Below are 22,601 nucleotides of genomic sequence, written 5' to 3' on the forward strand. Positions count from 1 at the left end.
GCAAATGAATGGAGCTGCATGTACCAACTTACAAACACATGGACTGTTGACAAAGAACTTCGTTTAGCGAGGGATTTCTTTTAAAGGGTCTGTGGTGTGTTGTCCATCTGACTCAGCAATAGCTGCAAGAACAAAATCTGCTGCTGATCAGACAGAAGACGCCACCGAGAAAATGTGTCACTATTGCTCTGACCCTAATTACTTACAGAAAGCCTTCGGTCTTCACCATTTTTTAATGGTTTCACTAATTAAGGGTAAACCCTTCTTTGGTAGGAAAACTATTAAAGGGGGTAGAAAGAATGTGGATTTATGGGTTATTTTTTTAGACAGTAAATGCAATGATGAACAGATGGTTTACCAAGCTAGTTTGCTCAATGGCAAGCTTTTGCAGCAGTGGTGATTGAAGCAGGACTCATAAAATAAAGTGTATCTACTAAATGAATTGTAAGAGTTCGCGTGAGCAGGTCATTCAGTATGTTGACCAGAGAAAAAAGATAATTTTGACTTAATACAACTTGAATTTGGTAGTTTTGGCTGGTTATGATAACACTGTACTTCCCAGATAAACATACAGCATCTGCGATTAAGATACAACGACATCTATAAATGCGCTAATGATCTAATTGGTTGTAAACAAGCCACCACATTATCCAAACAATTTGAACAGTCTGTGAAATTGATAACACATAATTGCAGTAAGTACTGGAGAAGGAGGCCAGGAAGTTAATCTGTAAACCTAATGGCTGCTTGGAAAGGGCAGTTTGGTCAAATTATTGTATTAAACCCTTTTCTTAAACTTTTTACACAATGAAGCCATATAACTTAATCTCACCTTTTAATTTGTTGAACATAATGCTATTATTTCAGATGAATGACGGGCAAAGCTACACATGTAACACCCACATTTTTATTTCAAGAATCATTTTAGAAAGGACCCACGGCTAGGATCCAACTGGTGAATGTAAGTCATGTGACACTCATTTGATAATTGATGTTGCTAATCTTATTTACTTATAACTCTAATGGAAATGGGTGTTGCAAAATGCAGAGAATGAGATCATAATTCCTTGGCATTACGTTCAAATATAACATTGGCCTCCCAATCTAAGGTTTATTTTTACAAATCAAAACTTGGGAGAACCTGATAAAGCCAAATATTCTTTTTGATAAGGAGTCTGGCTCAATTAAAGCCATCAAACTTGCAACAAGATATGACTATAAACCCAGGCAAGAGGCAACTAGGGGAACAAATAAATATTTCCATTGGCTCTCCTCCAGGTTTCCCCTCTATCTGCTCTTATGTAGGTCAGACAATTCAGCCTTTTTTGGACATATCACTTCCTTCTTAAAAAGTTAAAAAAATATTTGACACGAGAACTCCCATGCTAGACTCTGACCTTTTTTTTTCATAGTCCTCAGACATGCATAAGTCATCATGTCAGTATCGCACAATTCAAAATTTCCAGCTTCTCACACACAGCTGCATTATTGCACACAGACAGGGAGAATGATTCCACGTAATCCGGTGGAAAACATCTGTAGTTGCATGACTGAAATGTTGACCGTGAAACAAATGCACAGCAAAACAGAGTTTATAGGCTATGGTGAACTGTTACAAGGCCCGTTGGCCACCCATCTCCCCTATACGCTCTTACCTTCGGCTGCACATGTGAGAGCTGGAAATTAATTTGGATATTTCACAGAGAGGAAGCAGGAAAGCTGGGCATGTGTTCTGCCACATGTTTCATAGTCCACACTTCATCTGCTTCCTCTCTGTCTTCTGTTTAATTTTAATGCTGACCCTTTGCTAAAAGTTTGCTCAGCAGGGGCTCTCTCCCTCTGGATGTATTATAGCCTACATTTTTGGCAAAAACTATGCATTTCTTAAAGGGAAGAAAGACTTTTCAGTGCATTTATAGCATTCCCTTAAATGTTCAATAGTATTATCTTGTTATGATTTGGCCCATAGAAATAGAAAGAAAAACCTTGACTTGATTTACCTTACCCCCACAAGCAAATCTACTTATTGCGGAAATTGCATTGGAATAATTTGATATTGCAGAAACATGTGTGATCGGGCCACGATATTGATATTAAATATTGATGATGATGATACTATTAAATCATGAAAAATGCAGTACTTGATATAACTGTACATGAATGGCTTTATTTTTGGAATAAATACACTGAAGTCCAAGACAATTACAAATGTCTGTGTAAAAAAAAAAAAAAGATTTAAAAAGTATTTACATTAGTTTTTCACAGAGCTGAATACAAATATACATAGTATACAATACAGCTCATGTAGGTCATAAGTTTCTTTTGCTCTACAAAGTGCAAAAGCTGATACAATTAAAATGATAATCCAACTAACGCTGGATCCATCCCATAGTTGGACGTTGCACTGGACAATGTGGCCCCATTAGGAAACAAAACAAGAATATAATAGATTACAGGATTTCAGAAAGTGTCTAGAAGAACAGCTTGGCTCGGGCTGTGGGGCCATAAACAAGGAGGTCCAGGAAAACACATACACTCTGTACAGCGTAACAGAAGGCCTGCCAGGTTTTCTTCCACTATCTGCTTTATTATTTCATTGATAATAAATGATCTATGGTAACTTTGCCAGACAGGCATGACTTAGCATGGCTGAACGTGATGAACTGAAAAGACAAATGTTGTGGGGGGAATGATAAAGGACATGAAGGAACCAATCAAACATAAGAAGCAGTGATTTAACACAGCATGTGTGTTATTGTGTGATATCAGGCTAAGCCCTTATTTCAGATGGACAATGCAATGTTTGGTCCAGCCTGATTAATAACCAATATCTGTTGATTGTCTAATCGTTGCAGCTTCACATACAAAATATTTGTAAAGGGGCCCTATAATGCTCGTTTTCAGGTTCATATTTGTATTTCTTGCCTCTACTGTGACATGTTTACATGCTTTATTTTTCTCATACTGCCTGTGCTACAGCATCTCTTTTCACCCTCTGTCTGAAACCAGGCCTGCTCTGTTGCGCTTAGAGATGTCCCGCTCCTTAGCCTATCATGTACAACGTGTTGGAGTGCTAGCCAATAGGAGCGTGAGTGTTACATAGTGATGTCACTATGTTACAGAAGTAAACAAAGGAGTTCAATCAAGGCGTTTCAGACACGGGGGGAGAGAAACTCCCTCTGGAGGGAACTTTGGAATGTAAGCCTTTGCAGATCATTTACATACAAAAAAACGTATATAATACACTACAGGAAAGGAAAACCTCAAAAAACATAATAGGGCCTCTTTAAAATTATATAATTGCATTGTAGAAGCAATGCAGCACCAGCATAAAAGTTAAGGCTGCTTATGTACAACCATATAAATGAGGTGATACATTTCGTTTCTGAATCAATTCTGGCATTTCAAAAGATTCCCTGGAAGAAAATGCCTATAAGAGCGCCCATACTATTAAATAACCAAATCGACTGTCCTTCTTTGTATGAAAAAGTGTAGGTATTATATTTTAGTTATGAAGTTAAAAAGTAATGCATGTCCATACTGATAGATTTTCTTTGGGAAAAGGAAAAGTTATTTTCTGGACAACCAGAAGGGTTCAATCATCTATTTGCAAGACTCAAGTAAAACTTTGAAACCTGAACAGTTAAAACATTGTGACATAAAATGGGTTCCAGACCCGTAAGGTAAACTTGATTGATTGCTTGCAAATGTGCATTCTGTATTTGCTGACAGTACACAGGATTCTACATTTCATTTGACCCTCTATCATGTTATCTTGCCAAAATCAGAGTCAGACCTGGATCGTGTCTTTAAAAAGTCAGAGTGATGGCAGTGAAACAAATCTTCCAGCAATTATCCTGCGGATTTCACTCTCCTTCCAATATTCTTTTGGTTCTTCCAAGCAAGTGTCCCATGATGCAGCTGGAACAATCTGCACCCGACAGACACAGCATGTGTTATATTGCAGGTGGATTCAATTCAGTCAATTTAAAAAAGAACAGAGATTTGTAGTTTATACTTTTTCAAGTCACTAGCAAGGCCTTAGGTTACAGAAGTCCAGCTCCTGTGGCTTGCGTAAGCCAATGCAGTGGTCTCTTTGGAGCAGATGCCCAGTTTGGGTTATGCAGTGCAACGGCCTTCTCTTGAAGCCCTTCCCACAGGTTCTGGAGCAAGGTGACCACAGGCCAATATGCCACTCAGGACAGGGGTCTCCACAAACCCTAGTGGCTGGGGGTCTTTGTGAAGGATCACAGTCCAGCCCTGGCTTCCCGTCCAGTCTGAGACACTGCACCATCCTCCTCTGCATCCCATTACCGCAGGTCACTGAGCACTGATCCCAGACCGAGGATATCCACTTCCCAAGAGCGGGATCCTCTTTGCTATAAGACTTCTTCAGGGTGTCTCCCCCTTTCTCCTTGACACTATCCTCAGCCAGGACGCTGTTATGGGAGCTAACACGTCCGTCCTTCTTGAGAGCTTTGTCCTCCTTGATTTGCCGGGCGAGGTAGAAGGAGTAGCGGATTCGAGGCGGCGTCATCTGGCCGACACACAGCACCTCCGCAGTCAGGGATTCCCCCAAAGGCTTCACGGCCGTCAGGGTCTCCGAGAGGCCGGCTGTTCCACTGTAGCGCATCAGGCTTCCCTTCACGATGAGGTCCCTCTCTCCAGCTGACACTACGTACTTCCCGTTGAGCAGGTAGTGGCCCTCGCTGTTCTTAAGCGCCAGATAGTTGTCATCACTCCTCATTCCCTTGTAGCCTCGCTGACGGATGTCTATGTTGGCTGCACCCACTGGTAATATGACCACAAAGTTGTAGCCATGCCTGCATGCCAAAACATATTACAGTCAATGAGAGCTTATAATGTTGAGGATGAAATTGCTATCATACAACAAATGTATTAGGGCCATTGTAGGCAGAAAAAATGGGGGTAATCTCCCATAGGAACCCTAAGGTTTCCAGAGATTAAAGTCTAGAATTTGTTAGAAAAAAACGTTGTGTTTTTGGTCAAGGAACCACATTTCTTCACTTTGTAATTACACCACAGATGTTGCTGTGTGTAGTGCCTGCAGTTTATGAGCTATTTTTTCTTGCCTTGCAAATATATTAATTTATAATCTTAGGGAATATCCCAATTTTTTTCCTGAGTGTTTCTTCATAATTTTCCCCTTCCTTGGCTGTGTCATTTTAAATTCTATCTCCAATGACCGTATAAAGGCATTGAGCTGTACTGTAATATTTAATAACAGAATTAATATCCCATGATGACGTGGATTCTACTCACTGAGGCTTTGTGAAGAGTCCCGACACCTTCTTGCAGCCCTTGCTGTCACCGCCGCAGATTCCGCACTTATCAAACTTCTTGTTGGAGCCAATTGTTCCATCGCAGCCCGCCTTGATGCACTTTCCTTGGACACACACTCCAGTGGAATCTGGGGAGCATGGAGTCCCGTCCACAACCTGGAGGGAAAAGAGACTATAAGGTTAAGAGCATTCAACACTGAAGAGGATTTATGTTACAGTCCATTGGAATTGACTTTGCTTTAAATCTTTATCTTAAGTTATTAAGCATATAAATTGTTCTCACGCTATCCCTTTTTGGATAGGATTGGATTGGCATGCAACTTGGCACACTTTTTAAAATGTATTTAGTGTCGTATGTCTATATTTTTCAGTTTTTGTAGTAGATTTGTATATTATAGAGTATTTTAATTTAATCAGTATTTTTATATTGTGTATTATTTACTCCATGTAGCTTTTTTACTGTTGTATACATTTGCTTTTTGTTTACCTTTAATTATATTTTCATGTTATTACATTTTAAACTCTTGCGTAGTACCTGTTGACTTTCTGCTGCTGTGACAATTTGGGGTGAATAAAGTATATCTAATCTAATCTTAGCCAATCTAAAATACTTTTGTATGAATAGTTTTTGATTGTTTTAAAACCTGAATTGCAGCCATCATATAACTGCTTTTAAATCCCTCACCACATGTACTGAAAACAGTACTCTTAGCATACAGCATAACATCTGTTTTCAAGATTGCAAAGCAAGCAGACAAAATACATGTTCAAAATATTTCTCAAGAATGTGCGAGTTACAGACAGAACAAATCAACAATGAACATGCGTCATTCCCTAGCATTCGGTGCCATTACAACTAGGGTATTCAAAAATAAAAAACATAATTTTCCATGTTTTTAAAAAATTTTAATCTGAATGATGGCTTGTTAAAGTATAAGAAAAATATTTTGGTCAAGCTCAGGATATTATGCTTACATTTTTTTTTTTTTACCATCCCCAGTTACTGTGTGTGCACCCTGTTACTGTGAAAAATAGTAACAGGGTGGACATTTTATGCTAAACTTGGCTATTGCTACATGTGTGATGATAATCAAGCTAGCACTTGGTGACAACAGAAACATATATTTGATAGATATATTCACCATATTTTCTAAATGTAAAACAAATGATCAGTTCCACTAAAAATGAGCATAACAGGGTGGACATTTTATGCTTTACCGCAATAGTTAAGTTCTTTAAAACATTAGAAAAACATTGAAGAAAGAACACATTCACTCTGCTTCTTGAAGATGATTTCCCACTCAAAATGTATCCTTCTTCTTCTTGAGTCATACAAATAGTAGAATAGTAAAGGGGCGTGTCCAGAGGGATTCAAATCAGAGTAACAGGGGGGACATTCAAACAGGGGACACACACTTTATTTTCAATACAAATGAATTAATAACAACAATTTCAATTTGGTGAGGAATATTAGCAAAAGGGTCATACAACACTCACAAAATGTAGAATTTGTTTGTATTTCTTTGATTTCTTTTTGTATATCTGTTAGAGAAGTTGAGCAAACATGATTGGGGACACAGCAATTTGGCCTACTTGTGCTACAATCAGAGTAATTATTTAGAAATTTTAATATCCTGGCTAAATAACATTGTTGTTTTATGGTAGAGGGTATAAACATTTAAAACCAAGCTTTTAAAAAATAAGCATTAGACCTTTTAAATACAAAATATATGATATAATGTGGTGGGGACCTAAATGGCACCGAATGCTAGGAATGACCCGAGTACCGGGATGACGTATGTTCTGTGGACGACAGTATCTGAAGTGAGGCTGTCAGCTAAATCCGCCTCACTGCTACTCCGTCTGCGGATATCTGACTGATAACAAGTTCTCTGAAAGCGATTGTGAGCTCCAATGACGCAGACATTTTTCCACCCTGAGATTCATCTGGCCACAAATGAGCCAAACTCCAGCTCATGAAACAAAACTGCACACATTACTGTAAACCCATTTTTGGTTTAAAGTCATGACTCTGTGGTTAAAACATCCAGCTGCTCCGTGATTCAGAGCTACGTGTCCCCTGTGCACTCTTATCTACTCCTCCTAAGTCGGTATGATGGAGTGAAGTGTGAAGTGACTCGGCCTCACCGCTGCTAAAGCTCACTCTACACCCTGCTATCGGAAAGAAAGAAACTGGCCTCCTCCTCTCCTTCATTCCTGCCTTCACTCTTTGAGACCAGAGGCAGCTGGTTGATATACAGTATATCCCCATTCCTCTATCTTTTCCTCATATATCAAAACCTTTATTTATTCAGACATTTTTGTCAAATCACCAAAGAAATTCTCTTAATTTTAAAAGAGGACATTTTTTGTCTCCATGCCTTAATGTTCAAAAAGCTCTTTATTTCTCTCATACTGCCTGTGCTGCAGCACCTCTTTTCGCCCTCTGTCTGAAACCAGAGCCCAGTCTGCTCTGATTGGTTAGCTGGCCGGCTCTGTTGTGATTGGTCTACCACCTAGACAGGGGCGGACTGGGATTACAAATCAGCCCGGGACTCTCGACCGGCCCACCTTGGTACCACCGGCCCACCTCAGTACCGCAAGTAATTACCGCTAGTAAATTGTCAACGGGGGGGGTGGGGGGGTGGGGTGCTAGTGACTTATTTGTCCGGCCCACATCGTCCGACCGGCCCACTTCAGTACCGGACCATTGGGATTCGTCTCGAACGTCCCGATGGCCAGTCCGCCCCTGCACCTAGAGATGTCCCGTCCCTTATCAAATCACGTTCAATGGCGTTTCAGATAGTTGGGGATGAGTGTGTGTCTGTAGAGGGAACTTTGGGGTTTTGGCCTTAGCAGAACATTTACATGCGCACACACCTATTTAACAGACTACAGGAAAGGGGAAACCCCCCAACATCATGATAGGGCCTCTGTGATATTTGTTCAGGAAAATTAGAATACACTTGCTCGTTTACCTTGGGTGCCAGGACATAGAAGTAGCCGCTGCCGTTCGTCCTGCAGATGAGTTTACACCTGTCGTCGGTGGACACTCCAGAGTATTTGGGCAGCCACACCGAAGCGGGGTCGATGCGGTTACTGATGAAGGTACGGCCCATGGTCGCACACTGCTCCTCGCGGAATGTGTGTCCTATACAGAGTGATGGGAGGGAGGGTGCAGGACGTTAAGGGTGGGAACACACTAGTGGGAAAAATGTTATTGGACATATTTCTCTGTGATGATTGTCTCACCTGTATCAGGGCAGCGGTTCAGGTTGCAGGAGCGGTATTTGACCCGAACCCCTTGGCAGTATTTGCCCCCATTTGATGGTACTGGGCTGTTGCACTCTCTTTTAGACAGCTGGACGCCCCCTCCACATGTGCGTGAGCAGGAACCAAACGGGCCCCACCTACCCCAGCGGCCATCCACCTGGAAAGACACAATACAGTTGGATTTATGCACATCGTATAACAAAAATAGCTGAACTTAATCACATCCCAGTTAAGGCTGCATTTATTCCAAATCACACGTAGCGTTTGTGTCGTTGAGTCACTTTATTCGTAATCTTTCAGTTTGTGTGTACTACAGACAGAGAGATCGAAATACCGTTTTCCACAATCCCGAATTGAATGGCCCATTTCAATGGCACTCATTTGATTGACTTAATAATTGAAATGACCCATTGATTGCAGATAAACAAACGCCAATCATATAGATTTGCAAACCTAAGGTGAATGTTGATATCAAGAACTCCTGTGAGTCTTACCTTCACATTATAAACGTGTTTGTCGGAGCAGACCCCTCTGTCGCAGACCTTACTTTCCCCACAGCTGGTGCCATCTGCCCAGGGGAAGTGCCGGGTCATACACACCAAATGGCCATTGGATTTTCCGGTGCACCACAGACGGCCACATGGCGGTTGCATAAAGGGACACGGCTTGGAGTTTTCTCCGAAAGCAAGCTCACACTGACGGTCCAGGACGTAGGATGTTCCCGGCAGTATGACGGGGAAGACCAACGGTTTCTGAGGCTGGTCGAGCAAACATTCACCTAGAAGATGGAAACTCAGTGAGCGACACAAAGTAGTACCGACCGTCATCTATGGTTTTACTGCTTTGCTTTACCGAACTTTGATTAAATTAAGTGCTAACATTTCACCCATATATGACCGCAAAACCGTAAAAAAAATCTAACTTACAATTATGTATCAGTATTTCCACTTTGTGTGTGTTGTGGGTGGGTGGGATTGTGGGTTGGAGGCGGTAAGCAACCATTGCCCTTGTGATTTTGGCTCTTTGAAGTGGAAGTACAGCTTGATGTAGCGCTTGCCACATACCGCACACAGACGCATAACACACACATGCATGCCCATCCCAGGCTCAAACTAAAAACCCACAAGCTCATCTTCCCATGTTTGATCCAATCCAGGGTTAAACGGTCTGCTAAAATCTCAGACTTGTAGCGCTGAGTTTTAAACCAAAACGACATGTGGCAAGCAAGCAGTTCAAAGGTCAAAGGCATGGCCTCCATTTACTATAAATGGCACAAAGAAACCGTTCCAGGAACAGGCTATAAATAGGAAGACTTTGACGAGCTGGTGCCTGGAAACGTCAGGGAACGTGAAGCTTTCCAGGAGGAGTTTCTATCACACAGCTTCTCATCCTTATGGGGAATGTACACTTCCAAAACAAGTCTTCTGCACTGGGGGAAAAATGGGTTGCTTGCTTTGAACTGTGTATCACACCATTCATGTTGCGGTGAATTCACAACAGGTAATAAGGCAGTGAGTGAATGAGCTTCAACTGGTTGCCCATTTGGCAGAATAAACGCACTGATTAACTGACTATAAGCAATGGTACATAAACAAGTCACTCCACACTGAAGAGGCAAAACTTCAGCGCTTCCTTCCTACTCTCTCACCAGAGAGCAATTATCGAAAACAATAGCTGGCAATGTCTGTGTGTGGAGAAATGAACAGGTTACAAATAATGTGGGGCGTAGCACAGCATGAAAACTGCCTTGAACATGTGCCAACTTGTTTTTTTCCCCTCTTTTTAAGTCTAGATTTATGACAGGCAGCCGGGGGAAGCCAAGTTACAACATTGCTAGATAGAAATCACTCCTTGTCAAGTCAAAAATGTTCGTCTGTGTTCACTCTAAACCAGTTGGGATCTTTTGTCCTCAGACAATCTCTTGAAAAGACACAAAGGAGCAAAACGTTTGTCTATTTGGAGTAAACCTGCATGGGAAACACTGGGCAGATACACCTCTTACTCCAGACCACTGTGGCAATTCTCCCCATTAAAGCCCTCTAAATTTGGACAGATGTGGGGGCAGTCTTTAAAATAAACGTTTAGCATTGCTCCAAGGCCAAGTCCTGTGGTCTAGACTGCTTGGCAAACAACCTGCCTCCAACTGAATGCTTTTCTATGAGCGTGGTGCTATACAAGGTTAGGCACGTGTCTCATTTTAAGTTAGACTGATGACTGTAGTTATATTACAAATCAAGAGGCTGTTAAACCACAAACATTGAGTAAAAACCAGCAAATGTCAAAAGAAAAGTCTGCCCCTCTTAAGCAATTGCATGGAGGGAATATCCTGATCCACTGGCAAACAGAACCATGGAAGATAAGATACGATGCAGAGAAAAGGCTCTGATTATATGAATAATTCAATACGTATGTTGTATTCTAATGTAATCAACACTTAACTAGATCTTCGTTTAAAGTTGTTGCAGCAGAACTAAGGACTCCTTTTTAAAAACCTGGCGCACACATTACCCACAATGCAACTTGTCTGCTAGTGTGTTGTGCTAATAGTGGCTAATGTAGCCTTGAGGTGCTAGCCTGAAACAGATATGAGTAGCTGGATACAGAAATGTGATAAAATCGCTTTGCACTCAACAACACAAGATTGTGTTCATTTTCCAACTCGAAGTCTTCAACCAAAAAAAGCTGACTTAAAGGTGGGGTAGGTAAGTTTGAGAAACCGGCTCGAGATACACTTTTTGTTATATTCCATGGAATGCTCTTAACATCTCGATAGCAATGAATATCTTAAATGCTTTGACAAAAAATCCATTAAAAAATGTCATCTCTGGAAGCCGTGGCGCTGTAAAAAGCACGACTAATCATCAGAGCCGGCCCGGCTAAAATAACTGGATGGTCTACCTGCCTGTCAGCCTTCCATCTGTGCACAAACTTATCGCATGCCCTCATTGGTCATGTGCGCGTTCGTGTGTGTTGGAGGAGGGGCTCTGTAAGGAAGTGGCAGATTTCATCCGGCTGTGTATTTTCAAATTCTAGCGCACTCGAGCTGGTTTCTCCAAAATGACCTACCCCACCTTTAAGTGACATCCCTTCAGTCAGTTAGACAGACTTCACACAGCTTCATCTGGACCAACAAAAGGCTTTAAACAACTTTCTTTCACATATGCTATGGTACTCCTTAAAATGTGTAAACAGACTTTGATGTGTTAAATGTGTAACGTTACCCTCAGTAGTTTGTGCTTTCTTGGCTTCACACCCCTTTAAAGCACACTATGAGGCTGCCAGCAGTAAAACACAGAGGTCAGGGGTCGTGGTAACTCACCGTGTCCGCTGTCCAGGAATTCAGTGATGATGGCAGCACTGCAGGGGGACCAGGGGCTGGTGCGGTTGATCTGAATGAGAGTGGGGGACATCATGTGGTTGTCTTGTAGTTTCCCAAACACGTCCTCACACGCCTTCACATTGTCGTGTGGCATGTTGAACACATGTCCTGCAGAGAGGGAACGGGAGGTCAGGTGGGAAAAACAAAGGTACTCTTATCTCAAACACAAAAGGAAATGTTTCTGTTTGTGTATGAAATGATGAGTGGCGTTGGCGTACCGAGCTCATGAGCCGTGGTGAAGGCTGAAGGTAGGCCGTCGTCTTCGATCACAGAGCAGCTCCTCTTTGGGTCGCACATGGTGCCGACATCCGCCATACCAAGAGTGTCACAGGTGGAGGCGCCACACAGGTCCTGGATTAAATGAAATACATTTAGCATTAGTACATTTGAGGTCGTCAGAGCTAGAAGACAAGCCAGAAGTTTGAGTCTTGTAGCCTTGGCCATCATTTGTATGTATTAATATACCACTGAGTTTGTTTGTCTGATCTTTTGACTCTTCCTGTTTCTTTCTCTGTCTGACTTTTTGGTGATGTCACCTTGTCTCCGGCCCTCAGCAATTAACTTGGTGAGTACAACGTTACTGTATCTACAAATAAAAACAAGCGCCAAAACTACAAACAGTAGTTGTAGAGTTGTAGCTGGAATTATCCTTTTTGGGTTGTTTTGTCATTACAGTAAAGTTTTTTTTTTTTACGGAAAGATGCAACAGTGTTAAGCCAGGCTTTCCACCGCCCACTCTCGTTAGTGGTCAGCAGTGTTTAGAGCACACCTTCTTCTATGAGCTAAAGTAGCTGTCCCCAATCATAACATTTCCAAGCCAGGGCAGAGTTTCCAGATGACCTATTTCTCCGCCACAAGGATTTAAAAAAAAAAAACCCAGTCTAAGCGAGTATCCATTTAGAGCTCCTAATCACAGGACAACCTCTGCACAAACCGCCACAGAGAACCGCCCATCTGCCCGGCTCCTAAACAGCTACATACCCCGGAAACAAAGAAAACCAACAGTGGTCGGCTATTAGAGATAAAAAAAATAACAGCCTTGGGTTAATGCCGCTCAGCTCCTGCTCTCCTGCCATGCACTGGATGTACACATTGAACACATTGCCAAGTGAAGACCTCGAGCGCTATGACAAATCATTCCTAGAATAAACCACAAAACCGCAATTGTTGGCCAGCGCAAATCCAGAACAGATGTGCTCATGTGTGCAGACGAAATGAGAACGCTTGGGCCATTTATGAGCAAAAAATAAAAACTGCAAGACGAGCAGAGGAGAAGGAACAGCAGTGTCAAAGGGTTTGTTCTCTGCTTGACCTCATTCCAACTATCTTTGTGTTTTTTGTGTGTTTAACAAAAAACAAACTAAAAACAATATACAATCCACAGCAAATACATTTCTTTCTTTTATTTTGAGGAGTTATTTTAATGCATTTAAATACCATTTGTGTGCATCACTCGTAACTGCCATGTCGCATGAGTTTTAGTTTAGTTATGACTTTTAAAACAAAAGTCTAGGAGTGGAAAAAAAAGCTCTGATACTCAGCAGTATCACACACATGGTTTACGACATCCGGCCACACTTGGGTGCCCTCTTTGCTTTCTCAAACTATTATCTCTCTTGCAAATAAAGGCAAACACGCTGTGAGCTAAAGTGCAACCACCCCCCTCTCTCCTAGGGGAGACATAAATACGTCAGATTTACAGTTCGTTTTTTGGTCTTTCGGTGGATACTGTGTATGTTCGCATACAATAAACTTTCCGTAATGAACTGAGTAAAATTGCAAAAGAGTTTAAAGACATTGCAGTTGCCTCTGGACAACACCGAGTTGGTCTTCATAAAACCTGCAAATTACACTGAGGGCTGGTAAAAGGCAGACAAGCGGTAAAGGCACCTTGAATTAAATGGTCAACTCAAAAACAACACCACTGATTAAACATACCGACGCCCTATCAGCAGCTTAAGTGTAAACTATTATTAATAAGTACCTACAAGGGTAAATGTGTCCGTGTGTGTGTGCTGCAGGCCTGAATGAAACAACGTTTAGTAAAGAAACTCAGATGTTATCAAATAAGACCAGGCAGTTTTACATGTAATTTCATAATGATATCCATTCGGCCTCACTTTTAAATTGAAGTATTTGAGGTATTCAGATTCCGGCTGTTGAATACATTCGGATTGAATACTATAGATATATATACGCCATTGTTTGGTGCAAAAAAAGTGAAATATCAGTGCAGGCAAATATGCTACAGATTTACACTGTTGTACCGAGACTAGGTCAAACACATAAATAAGTACTGTCCCATGCATGTGTTGGGAAAGTAAGAAATACAGTACAAGTTTCCAAAATACAACTAATCTCTAAACTATCTGTTAAACCAAACCTGTGTGATCTTCTTATAAAAAACTATTTAGCCTCCACGAGCTGTTTTGAGCCTCCCAATTTGAAATCCTCTGACCTAATCAAAAATGGTGTTTGATGGATTATGTTGATCTATTGTTTGGTGTGCACTATAAATGCTGCTCTGTGCACTTATACTGTTACAGTGTTACCCAAATATAGCCTTTTAATTTGAATGGCACGAGGGGTATGGGCCACATTTCTTTTGGATTGACTCCTCCTGGCACAAGCAGCGTGTTGAGAAATACAGAACTTTTTACAGCATACAGTAGGTCACTTATTCAGTTTCAATATAATTTTAACCCAAACAATGACTAAATCCCTTGACGTATGTCTTTCTGCTTTATACTGCACATTATAGCCATGTGACTCACTGTAGTTGAATGCGGTCATCTCTCAACTGGCAACAGGGCTTATAACATCAACTCTGCACGTGGAGCTTACCAAAATCTGGTAACACCCTGAATTTTGTAGCTTTATGGAAAATACAGCCCATCTTTGAGGTGTCATGGCCTAAATGGAAAGAGCATACTGTGCATACAAAGGGGTGTAAAGCAGGAAGAATAGGCGAGAGACGAAGGGTGTGAAGAATGTGTTAAAAACATGCAACTGTGCAGGCTAACTGCAGTTTGTGTAAGACTTTGGGAGAGCAGGTATGCAGGCAGGTCCCTGTATATGTGACACAGAGGGACCTCCCCCCTCCTACATCACTCCCCCGCTCCCTCCATCTCTCCCTTCAGGGGACTGTTTAATGAGGAACAGGGAAGGAGGTGGGTAGGGCTGGAAAACCCACAGCTGGAGGAAGAATGGGAAAGGCTGAAAGAAATGAGAGACTTCCCACTAACGCATCTCTGGTGGAAGTAAAGCTTGGCAAAGTTACAGTGAAAACATTTGTTTGAGGTCTGATACGATCATGTGTCCGGTGATGTTAGTGACATGGGCCAAAGGTAATTCAGCACCTTATTTGTTACTTTTGACTCCTTAATTATGGTCCTCTGAGACTCTAACTTCATCACCTTTGACTGCAAACTGAACTATATCCAAACACAATAATTTTCAGTAATTCATCTGCTGATCTGTCAACTTTATTCCCAGTGTTCAACGTCTAAGTGAAAGCAAAGTGGCCCATGTCCAAAAGCAGACAGTTCATGAGAACATCGTGTTGCACACTGACCAATGATTTTGACCTGACTTCAACTATGACCCTGCGTCATCTGCCAAATATTTGGGAGTGCAGAGAGAAATTGGAGGTGGGTTCCAAGTCTATAAAACTGGCCTCTAAGGATCCATGAAGTGCAATCAGGGCTATTTCTCTGTTCAGCCCTAGTAATTTCCTCAGTGACCCAGCCTGAGTGTCAAAGCTGTGATGTTATTGGTGGACTGGATATTCTGTTCTCTGAGTTCACCAGAGGTGGAGAGAGTGTTTTGAGAGCAAACCAATTACCTGACACAGCAGCAGTTTTTGGGGGGGAGCATGTCATGTAAAGTACAGTTTCTCTAACAAAACTTAAACATGTCTTACAAAAAAATGATGTTTAAGTCAATATCATGGCCTCATTATTTTTTCGAAGATTTAAAGATAAATATCCTCAAAATAAAGAATGTCTGTGCGTAATTACGCTTACAAAAATACCACATCATTTCGTGTGTTACCTTAAACCCAGCAGGATTAATCACTTTACCTGTCTAGTGAAAAGGACGGCTGTGTCCCAGTAGTCTGAATGCTTGTCGTTGTTTTTGTTCATCTTTTTTTGCCAAGTGCAAAAGTTTCGCAGCGTCATGGCTGCGTTCCCGGACACCTTGGGTCCTTTGTCCTCCTCGGATATAATCACGATCTTCACTACTAAGATGCTGATGGAGTTGAGAATACTGGGGTGCCTGTAGAGCCTCGCTGCCACTGCCATAAGTGTCAGGATGTAGTGTTTTAGGTCATCTCCGTGGAACTGAGCCATGGACTCGTCGGCTACCACGAGCGTCTCCACGTACCTGGGGATGGAGGCGAAACGTTTTGCTCTCCCCATCCTCTTCAGCAACGTTTCGGTCGAATTGCTGTCATCTTTTAGTCGCTTGTATTTCTCCAGCGATTGTGCCACTTGGAGACTTATGTCACTGTCCACTGCGCACCTGGAGGTCGAGTTGAGCTTCAGGTTGTTGCTGGCTCTGCGCCGGAGGATGTGCGCACCTTCTGCGCTTGTGGTGTCATTTTGCACCGGGCTGATAAAATATTCCCAGCCATGGAAGCCAAATGCACCTTGTAAACCCTTACAAAGGCTTACAGCAGCGTAAGAATGCGGGTCGTCATTCACGTATCCGGAGTAAAAACACCGGCTCAGGTCAGTGGTGACATCGCTGTTGGAGAGCCAGAACGCTTCTTGGTTAGAAATGGAAGGGGCAATAAAGTTAGAGTCCTGGTGCAAATCGATCACTAATTCCTGCCGGAAAGCTCGTATTTTTAACACATGTTTTCCATTCAGGATATCCACGTCATTGTCAAAATCCTTCCTGTCATGGTTTTGGTTATCCAATCTAATAGGGAAGCAAAGTTCACTTTCCATGCACCGAACAAGTTTTGAGAACGAGAGCGCAAGGTAGAGGAGAAAAGTTGTCCTGATAAACATGACGATGTTTGCATTCAATAAAGAATGCAATGACCATCAGAGAAAGCAAAACGATATGAAATGTGCAAGCTCAGTGGAAGCGGTGTCAGCCACAGAACAGGATGAAGAGCATAATCCAGAGCGCAGGACTCTAAAACAATGCAGGTCGTACAAGTCCACTCACTGCAAACTCCTCCTGGTCATGACCCATTCCCATTCTCCACCTGTGTGTGCTGAGTCGACTGCTGCCTTCTCTGGACTTTATGCATTCTCGTCATGTGTAAAAAAATATGGAAACTGAATCTCTCTTTTGGAGGGGGGCAGTCTTTGGAGGCGCTCATTGGACGCGCGTCTCAGGTCGAGACTTTTTCTGCGGCTACTTGAGACTCAGCAAACAGCAGGCCTATCATCGTGTCCCAACACACTGATGAATTATCACATATCCAACTTCCAGGGGCACATGCGTAACTGACTCCACTTGACCTGCAGGAGTCCATCAAATCATAATTAAATGAGCCCTTTTGACCACATTGAAGAGATGCCATTATTAAAAGGAGTTTCGTTAATAAGAGCAGTAGACTTTGAATATAGCCTAACAATAAAAATAATGATGCTATAAATAATTTGATTGCATGTTAACTGATCAATGGGCTGCAGAAATATAACATAGATATTAACATAAAGTCACTATAACAATGCATCTGAAGTGTTAGATGAATATGAGGCTGATATAATTTATTATCAGCTTTCATATCATGCAGTCAGATCTGTTTCTGTGCAGAGTGCGACATCTGGTGGATTACAGAGTAACTGGGCTTCTTCCATAGGCTACATACAAATTAATGTTTATTGCTCCAATATCTGTATGTTGGTACAAATCTTAAGTAGGCTACTGACAGTGCAAATGTATACCCAACTATTTACTTTTGTACTTGGGATAAATACACTTATCAATATGAAGTTATTTCAAGGAAAACATCCGCATTTAAACTTGATAATCTTATATTTCTATACCAATAAATGTAGGCTAATATATAATTATGTTTGAATTGTATGACTTTTTACACTCAATGTGATATTACATAGCCTAGTTTTGCACAATAATCTTTAATTCTTTCTAAATGTAGGGCTGTTGGATATATGTCGTGTAAACTTATATTGTGTAACACAGTAAATATTGCCAAGGTGTCCAGTGAGCAGTGAGTGAGATTTCTATTCCAAAGTAACAAGTAAACAATTCATAAAATAAAGAGAAAAGCAGTATTGATTTTGTTGTCCAGTTGCCGTTGCCAGGAATGCAAATGCGGTTGCTAGGCGAAGGACCCTTGCTTGTGGGTTGTCCAAAGTACAGCCAGTTTTTTACTTAGGTATTACAATTTTAAATACTTTTTAATAGAGCAAGTTGTTGGTACAATACGTGTCCTAAACACCACGCGTACACATACCGTGCATATATATGTGTGGAAAGTCAAACTTATGTAGGTTTTTTGTTACTTTTGTGAAACGGCAGTTAGACTTGGTCTGCGGTTTGTGTTGTCGCTACATCCAAAAAGTGGAGGAGGTAGCCTACACAAAAGTAAAGCTCGAAGTTAAAGGTAGCATTCACATCTGGCTGCTAGCTAAAGTTGTGACTTATAAAGTTAAATGTGTTGGACTAACGTTTGGTTTGTTTTTAAGGAATGGAAAACCTCGTGTTCGGCCCTAACACATAACTTACCGACGAACCGTGTCTGTGGTTAGCCTCCTGCCGTTCACCATCGAGATGAACTCGTATCACGTTTTGGAGCTAGCTGGAGAGGGCTCCTTTGGTCGTGTTTACAAGGGGAGGAAAAAATATACAGGCCAGGTAAGTCACCTCTGTTGAAACAGTTTGATAGCTGTGTAACTGGTCTGCAGGGGGAAGAAGTATTAAGATGCTCTACTTGAGTAAAAGTACCAATACATTATTGTCATTTTCCTAAATACTTAATTACAAGTGAAAGTCCTGCATTCAAAATGTTAAAAGTAAGTAAGTAAGTACAAAAGTGATAGCAGCAACATGTGCTTAAAGTCAACATTGTGCACAAATATACAATTATATGTGTGATCTTCAGATAATATTGTTGCATCAAGTAGCATTTTTGTTGTTGTAGACAAACAAAGTTCTGATTGGTTTTATGTAAAATGTGTAATTAATTAGACTCTTTTGTGACTTTTGGAGTTAGTCCACTAGTTACATTTCTAGAGATGCATTTTGCTGTTAAATACATTAAGTGGAGTAAAATTAAATTATTAACCTTTTAAATGTAGTGGTTTAGAAGTGTAAAGTAGCATTCAATGGAAATACTGAAATGAAGTACAAGTACCTCAACATTGTAGTTAAATATAGTATTTTTAGTAAATGTTACTTCCCACCTCTGCTTGTTTTTTGATCCGTGCCTTTAACTGTCTGTTTGTGTCCATCAGGTGGTGGCTCTGAAGTTCATGCCTAAGGTGGGTCGCTCTGAGAAGGAGCTACAGAGTCTGAAAAGAGAGATTGACATCATGAGAGGTCTTGAACATCCAAATATTGTTCAACTCTTTGACAGCTTTGAGACTCAAACTGAGGTAAGTTCAACATAAGCTTTTGTTTCACATTGCCCAAAGTTCCCAACATATTATTGGACCTAACAAACGATGTATCTTTTTATCTGAGGTCATTCCCATAACAGTAATCCAGGGGTAATTATTGCATTTTGAAAAAAATGTAAAAACAGTCATAAAAAGCCCATAACTGATCTTTCTTTTAAAATCTTAATTTGGAAATTGGAAAAAAACACATTTCTTGACTTAACATATTAGGTAAATTAGCTCAATATTGAAACCAGGCCTATATAACAGTTAATAAGCTATCTTCCTGCATTTAATAGCTGCTAATGGATTTTGAGTTGTTACTGCATTGGTTACATTTGAAAGAGTTATTACAAATGTAAACATCTGCAACCTCCTCCATCATCACAGAGCTTTTATAACCTTGTAATCTCATACTACAAAGAACTGCATGAAATGTGAGATGTATTAGTGAGAAGCCACATTTATGAACCATCGTCATCCTCTCTGCTGCGGGACCTTTGGGTATAGTAGCACACTTTCACATTATCCTGCCAGCTTAAGCTTCAGTATTGCCTTACATGTTTGTGACAGGTTGTGGTTGTAACTGAGTATGCAGAGGGTCAGTTGTTCCAGATTCTTGAGGATGATGGGAAATTACCAGAGAGCCAGGTATGCATTATTTTGCGATAAGAGTTAAGCCATACATCAGACTTATTGTGCTTTCTCATGATCAACATGAGCTCATTGTTCCCTTCTTCCAAGGTCCGTGAGATTGCCTGCCAGCTGGTCTCTGCTCTGTATTATTTACACTCCCATCGCATTCTTCATCGTGACATGAAACCTCAAAATATTCTGTTAGGGAAAACCGGAGTGGTGAAACTCTGCGACTTCGGGTAGGTGGATGCTGATGATTATTTGAAAGAAAAAACGTTGTGGTTCAATTTGAACCAGCATAAACTCCATGTGATGCTGTAGGTTTGCGAGGTCCATGAGCGTCTCCACCTTGGTGCTGACTTCTATCAAGGGAACCCCGCTGTACATGTCTCCTGAGCTGGTGGAGGAGAAGCCGTACGACCACACTGCCGACCTGTGGTCTCTGGGCTGCATCCTGTATGAACTCCACACGGGGGCGCCTCCATTCTTCACTAACTCCATCTTCCACCTGGTGCAGCTCATAGTGCGAGACCCCGTCAAATGGCCCGACACTATGAGCGACACCTGCACGGTACAGTACAGCTACAGCCTGTTGTGGTGTGACATGTTTGTATCAATCCAATCCAACTTTATTCATATCACATTTAAAAACAACAGAGTTGACCAAACTGCTGTTCATCAATAAATATATAAAAAGCTGCATAAATACATTTAGACAAAACAAATGTAAAAGCAGGAGACAATAAAACCATACTTGTAGCCACAGACTGAAAAACTCTCATACACGATGTAAAAACATTTTAAAACACAACAACATAGAAAACCCCAATTTAGAAATCACAGACTGATACGTGTTATATGTGGTCTGCAAAAGCACGGGAGAACAAGTAGGTCTTTAAACGAGATTTAAAAACAGGCGAAGTGGGAGCAACGCCAACATCCGCACTTTAGAAAGTGTTGATTTTAGATGCAAGCTGATTCAATAGTGAAAAGTGAAAACCTTCATTACATCTTAGCCAGGGAGCCTGTGCTTAAAGACAGGACCATGAAAGCAATTTTAGATTTAGAACAACTCTTAAGTCTTAAATATATCCCTTTTTAATATTTTTTGGCTTTAAGGTATGACATGTAACATTGGGTGGTGGCAGCGGGGGGGGGGGGGGGGGGAAATATGTTTACATACATGGTGACCACACTGTTTGAGACCCACTGAGAACTTAGACTAAGTTAACTATCTAAACACTCAGAGAGTCCTTTACCTCACCTGAGCTGAGGTTATCCCAAGCTTGAATGACACACAGAGACCAATCAAGGGCTTTGATTTATGATCTGTATGACAGTGGCCATGTCAGCAAGCCACATCATGTGGACAGCCAGTCACCCTGTGTGAGGCAGGCCACTTAACAGGTCAGAAGGAGGCGACATCAGAGCAAGGGAGCAGGGGATCATTGTCCACAAGTTAATCGATCGCAGATGGCGTCGTGGTCACGGACAAATATCTTTTTTTTTTTAATTTAAAATGTTTAATTTAAAAATTATTTAAAAAAAAACAACTAAATAGGCCGCGAAATATACTTGGGCGGCCGTTAATATACCTGGGCGGCCCGCCCAAGTATAGTCTATGTGTGGGAAACCCTGCTATCTTATATACTTTTTTGATTACTCTGCGTGCATTATTTAAAATGTTTCGATTTCCAAAACAAAAATCTGAGACATCTGTAATATTCTATGGAGGTAGTGGTCCGTTCCTTTTGGTCGCCTGTCGCATCCCCTTTAAACATGCCACAGCTTTTTAGTTGTCTCCCAGAGGCTGTCGATAATTAGCTTTTATCCAGTTTAAAGCCAGAATTGTCTTGGTTGTTTTAACTATATATTTGAACGGCATGAAGGACCATGAGATGTCTGGATCTTAAGTTAACAGAGAAACAACAACATTATTTGGGGTTAGCATGTAGCCCCTGGACATTGGAGAAACAGTCATTAGTCTTTGTCAAACATTTATTTGAGTCTTTCTTTCCTTTAATGACAATGTGAATAAGTTATCTTAAACACAGTGCTTACCTTCTCATTCCTTTACAGAGTTTCCTGAAAGGTTTGTTGACCAAAGACCCTCAGAAGCGGTTATCATGGCCAGACCTCCTGCACCATCCCTTTGTTGCTGATGATGTTTTAGGTAATACAAATGTCCAAATAAAAATCAAGCACATTTTCTTTTTTTATTATTTTCCTGTCTGATTTTAACAGTGTTATTCCCATGTTGCTGTGTTGGCGAAGTGCTGTCAGACACAGGCATGTTCCCTCTGACAGTCACTCCCAGCCCGGACATGATGGCCCTGAAACTCCAGCAAGTGGCAGAAAAGACGGTTCCCATGCTTGGAGGGAGCCGACTGTTGCGCAGGGCCCAGGAACAGTTGTACAACACTC

The 22,601-nt window shown here is 41.3% G+C and overlaps 2 protein-coding genes across 4 annotated transcripts in view; one reads left to right on the forward strand and one right to left on the reverse strand.

The window, feature by feature from the left end:
• Positions 1–2,147: 2,147 nt before the first annotated feature.
• On the reverse strand, positions 2,148–18,129 carry adamts15a (ADAM metallopeptidase with thrombospondin type 1 motif, 15a). The gene is made up of 8 exons (XM_079647400.1): positions 16,038–18,129; positions 12,174–12,306; positions 11,896–12,063; positions 9,071–9,354; positions 8,556–8,733; positions 8,282–8,454; positions 5,284–5,459; positions 2,148–4,823 (listed from the first exon to the last, which is right to left on the reverse strand). The coding sequence occupies exons 1-8, from the start codon at positions 16,971–16,973 to the stop codon at positions 4,031–4,033; spliced, it is 2,841 nt and encodes a 946-aa protein (XP_079503526.1). The 5' UTR covers positions 16,974–18,129; the 3' UTR covers positions 2,148–4,030.
• Positions 11,988–22,601, forward strand: part of stk36 (serine/threonine kinase 36 (fused homolog, Drosophila)) — a 17,021-nt gene continuing 6,407 nt past the window's right edge. Inside the window, exons 1-9 of one of the 3 annotated variants that reach the window (XM_079647399.1) lie at positions 11,988–12,088; positions 12,510–12,520; positions 18,630–18,798; positions 19,398–19,538; positions 20,115–20,192; positions 20,286–20,416; positions 20,499–20,748; positions 22,257–22,350; positions 22,452–22,601. The exon at positions 22,452–22,601 is cut by the window's right edge and continues 35 nt beyond it. In XM_079647399.1, the coding sequence (XP_079503525.1) occupies positions 18,715–18,798; positions 19,398–19,538; positions 20,115–20,192; positions 20,286–20,416; positions 20,499–20,748; positions 22,257–22,350; positions 22,452–22,601 (928 nt within the window). In that variant the 5' untranslated portion in view covers positions 11,988–12,088; positions 12,510–12,520; positions 18,630–18,714. Of the gene's footprint in view, positions 12,089–12,509; positions 12,521–18,423; positions 18,548–18,629; positions 18,799–19,397; positions 19,539–20,114; positions 20,193–20,285; positions 20,417–20,498; positions 20,749–22,256; positions 22,351–22,451 lie in introns of those variants that run through there. The other 2 variants (XM_079647398.1, XM_079647397.1) reach the window with 2 other exon arrangements.

This window comes from Notothenia rossii (assembly GCF_949606895.1).
Source record: "Notothenia rossii genome assembly, chromosome: 9".
NCBI lineage: Eukaryota > Metazoa > Chordata > Actinopteri > Perciformes > Nototheniidae > Notothenia > Notothenia rossii.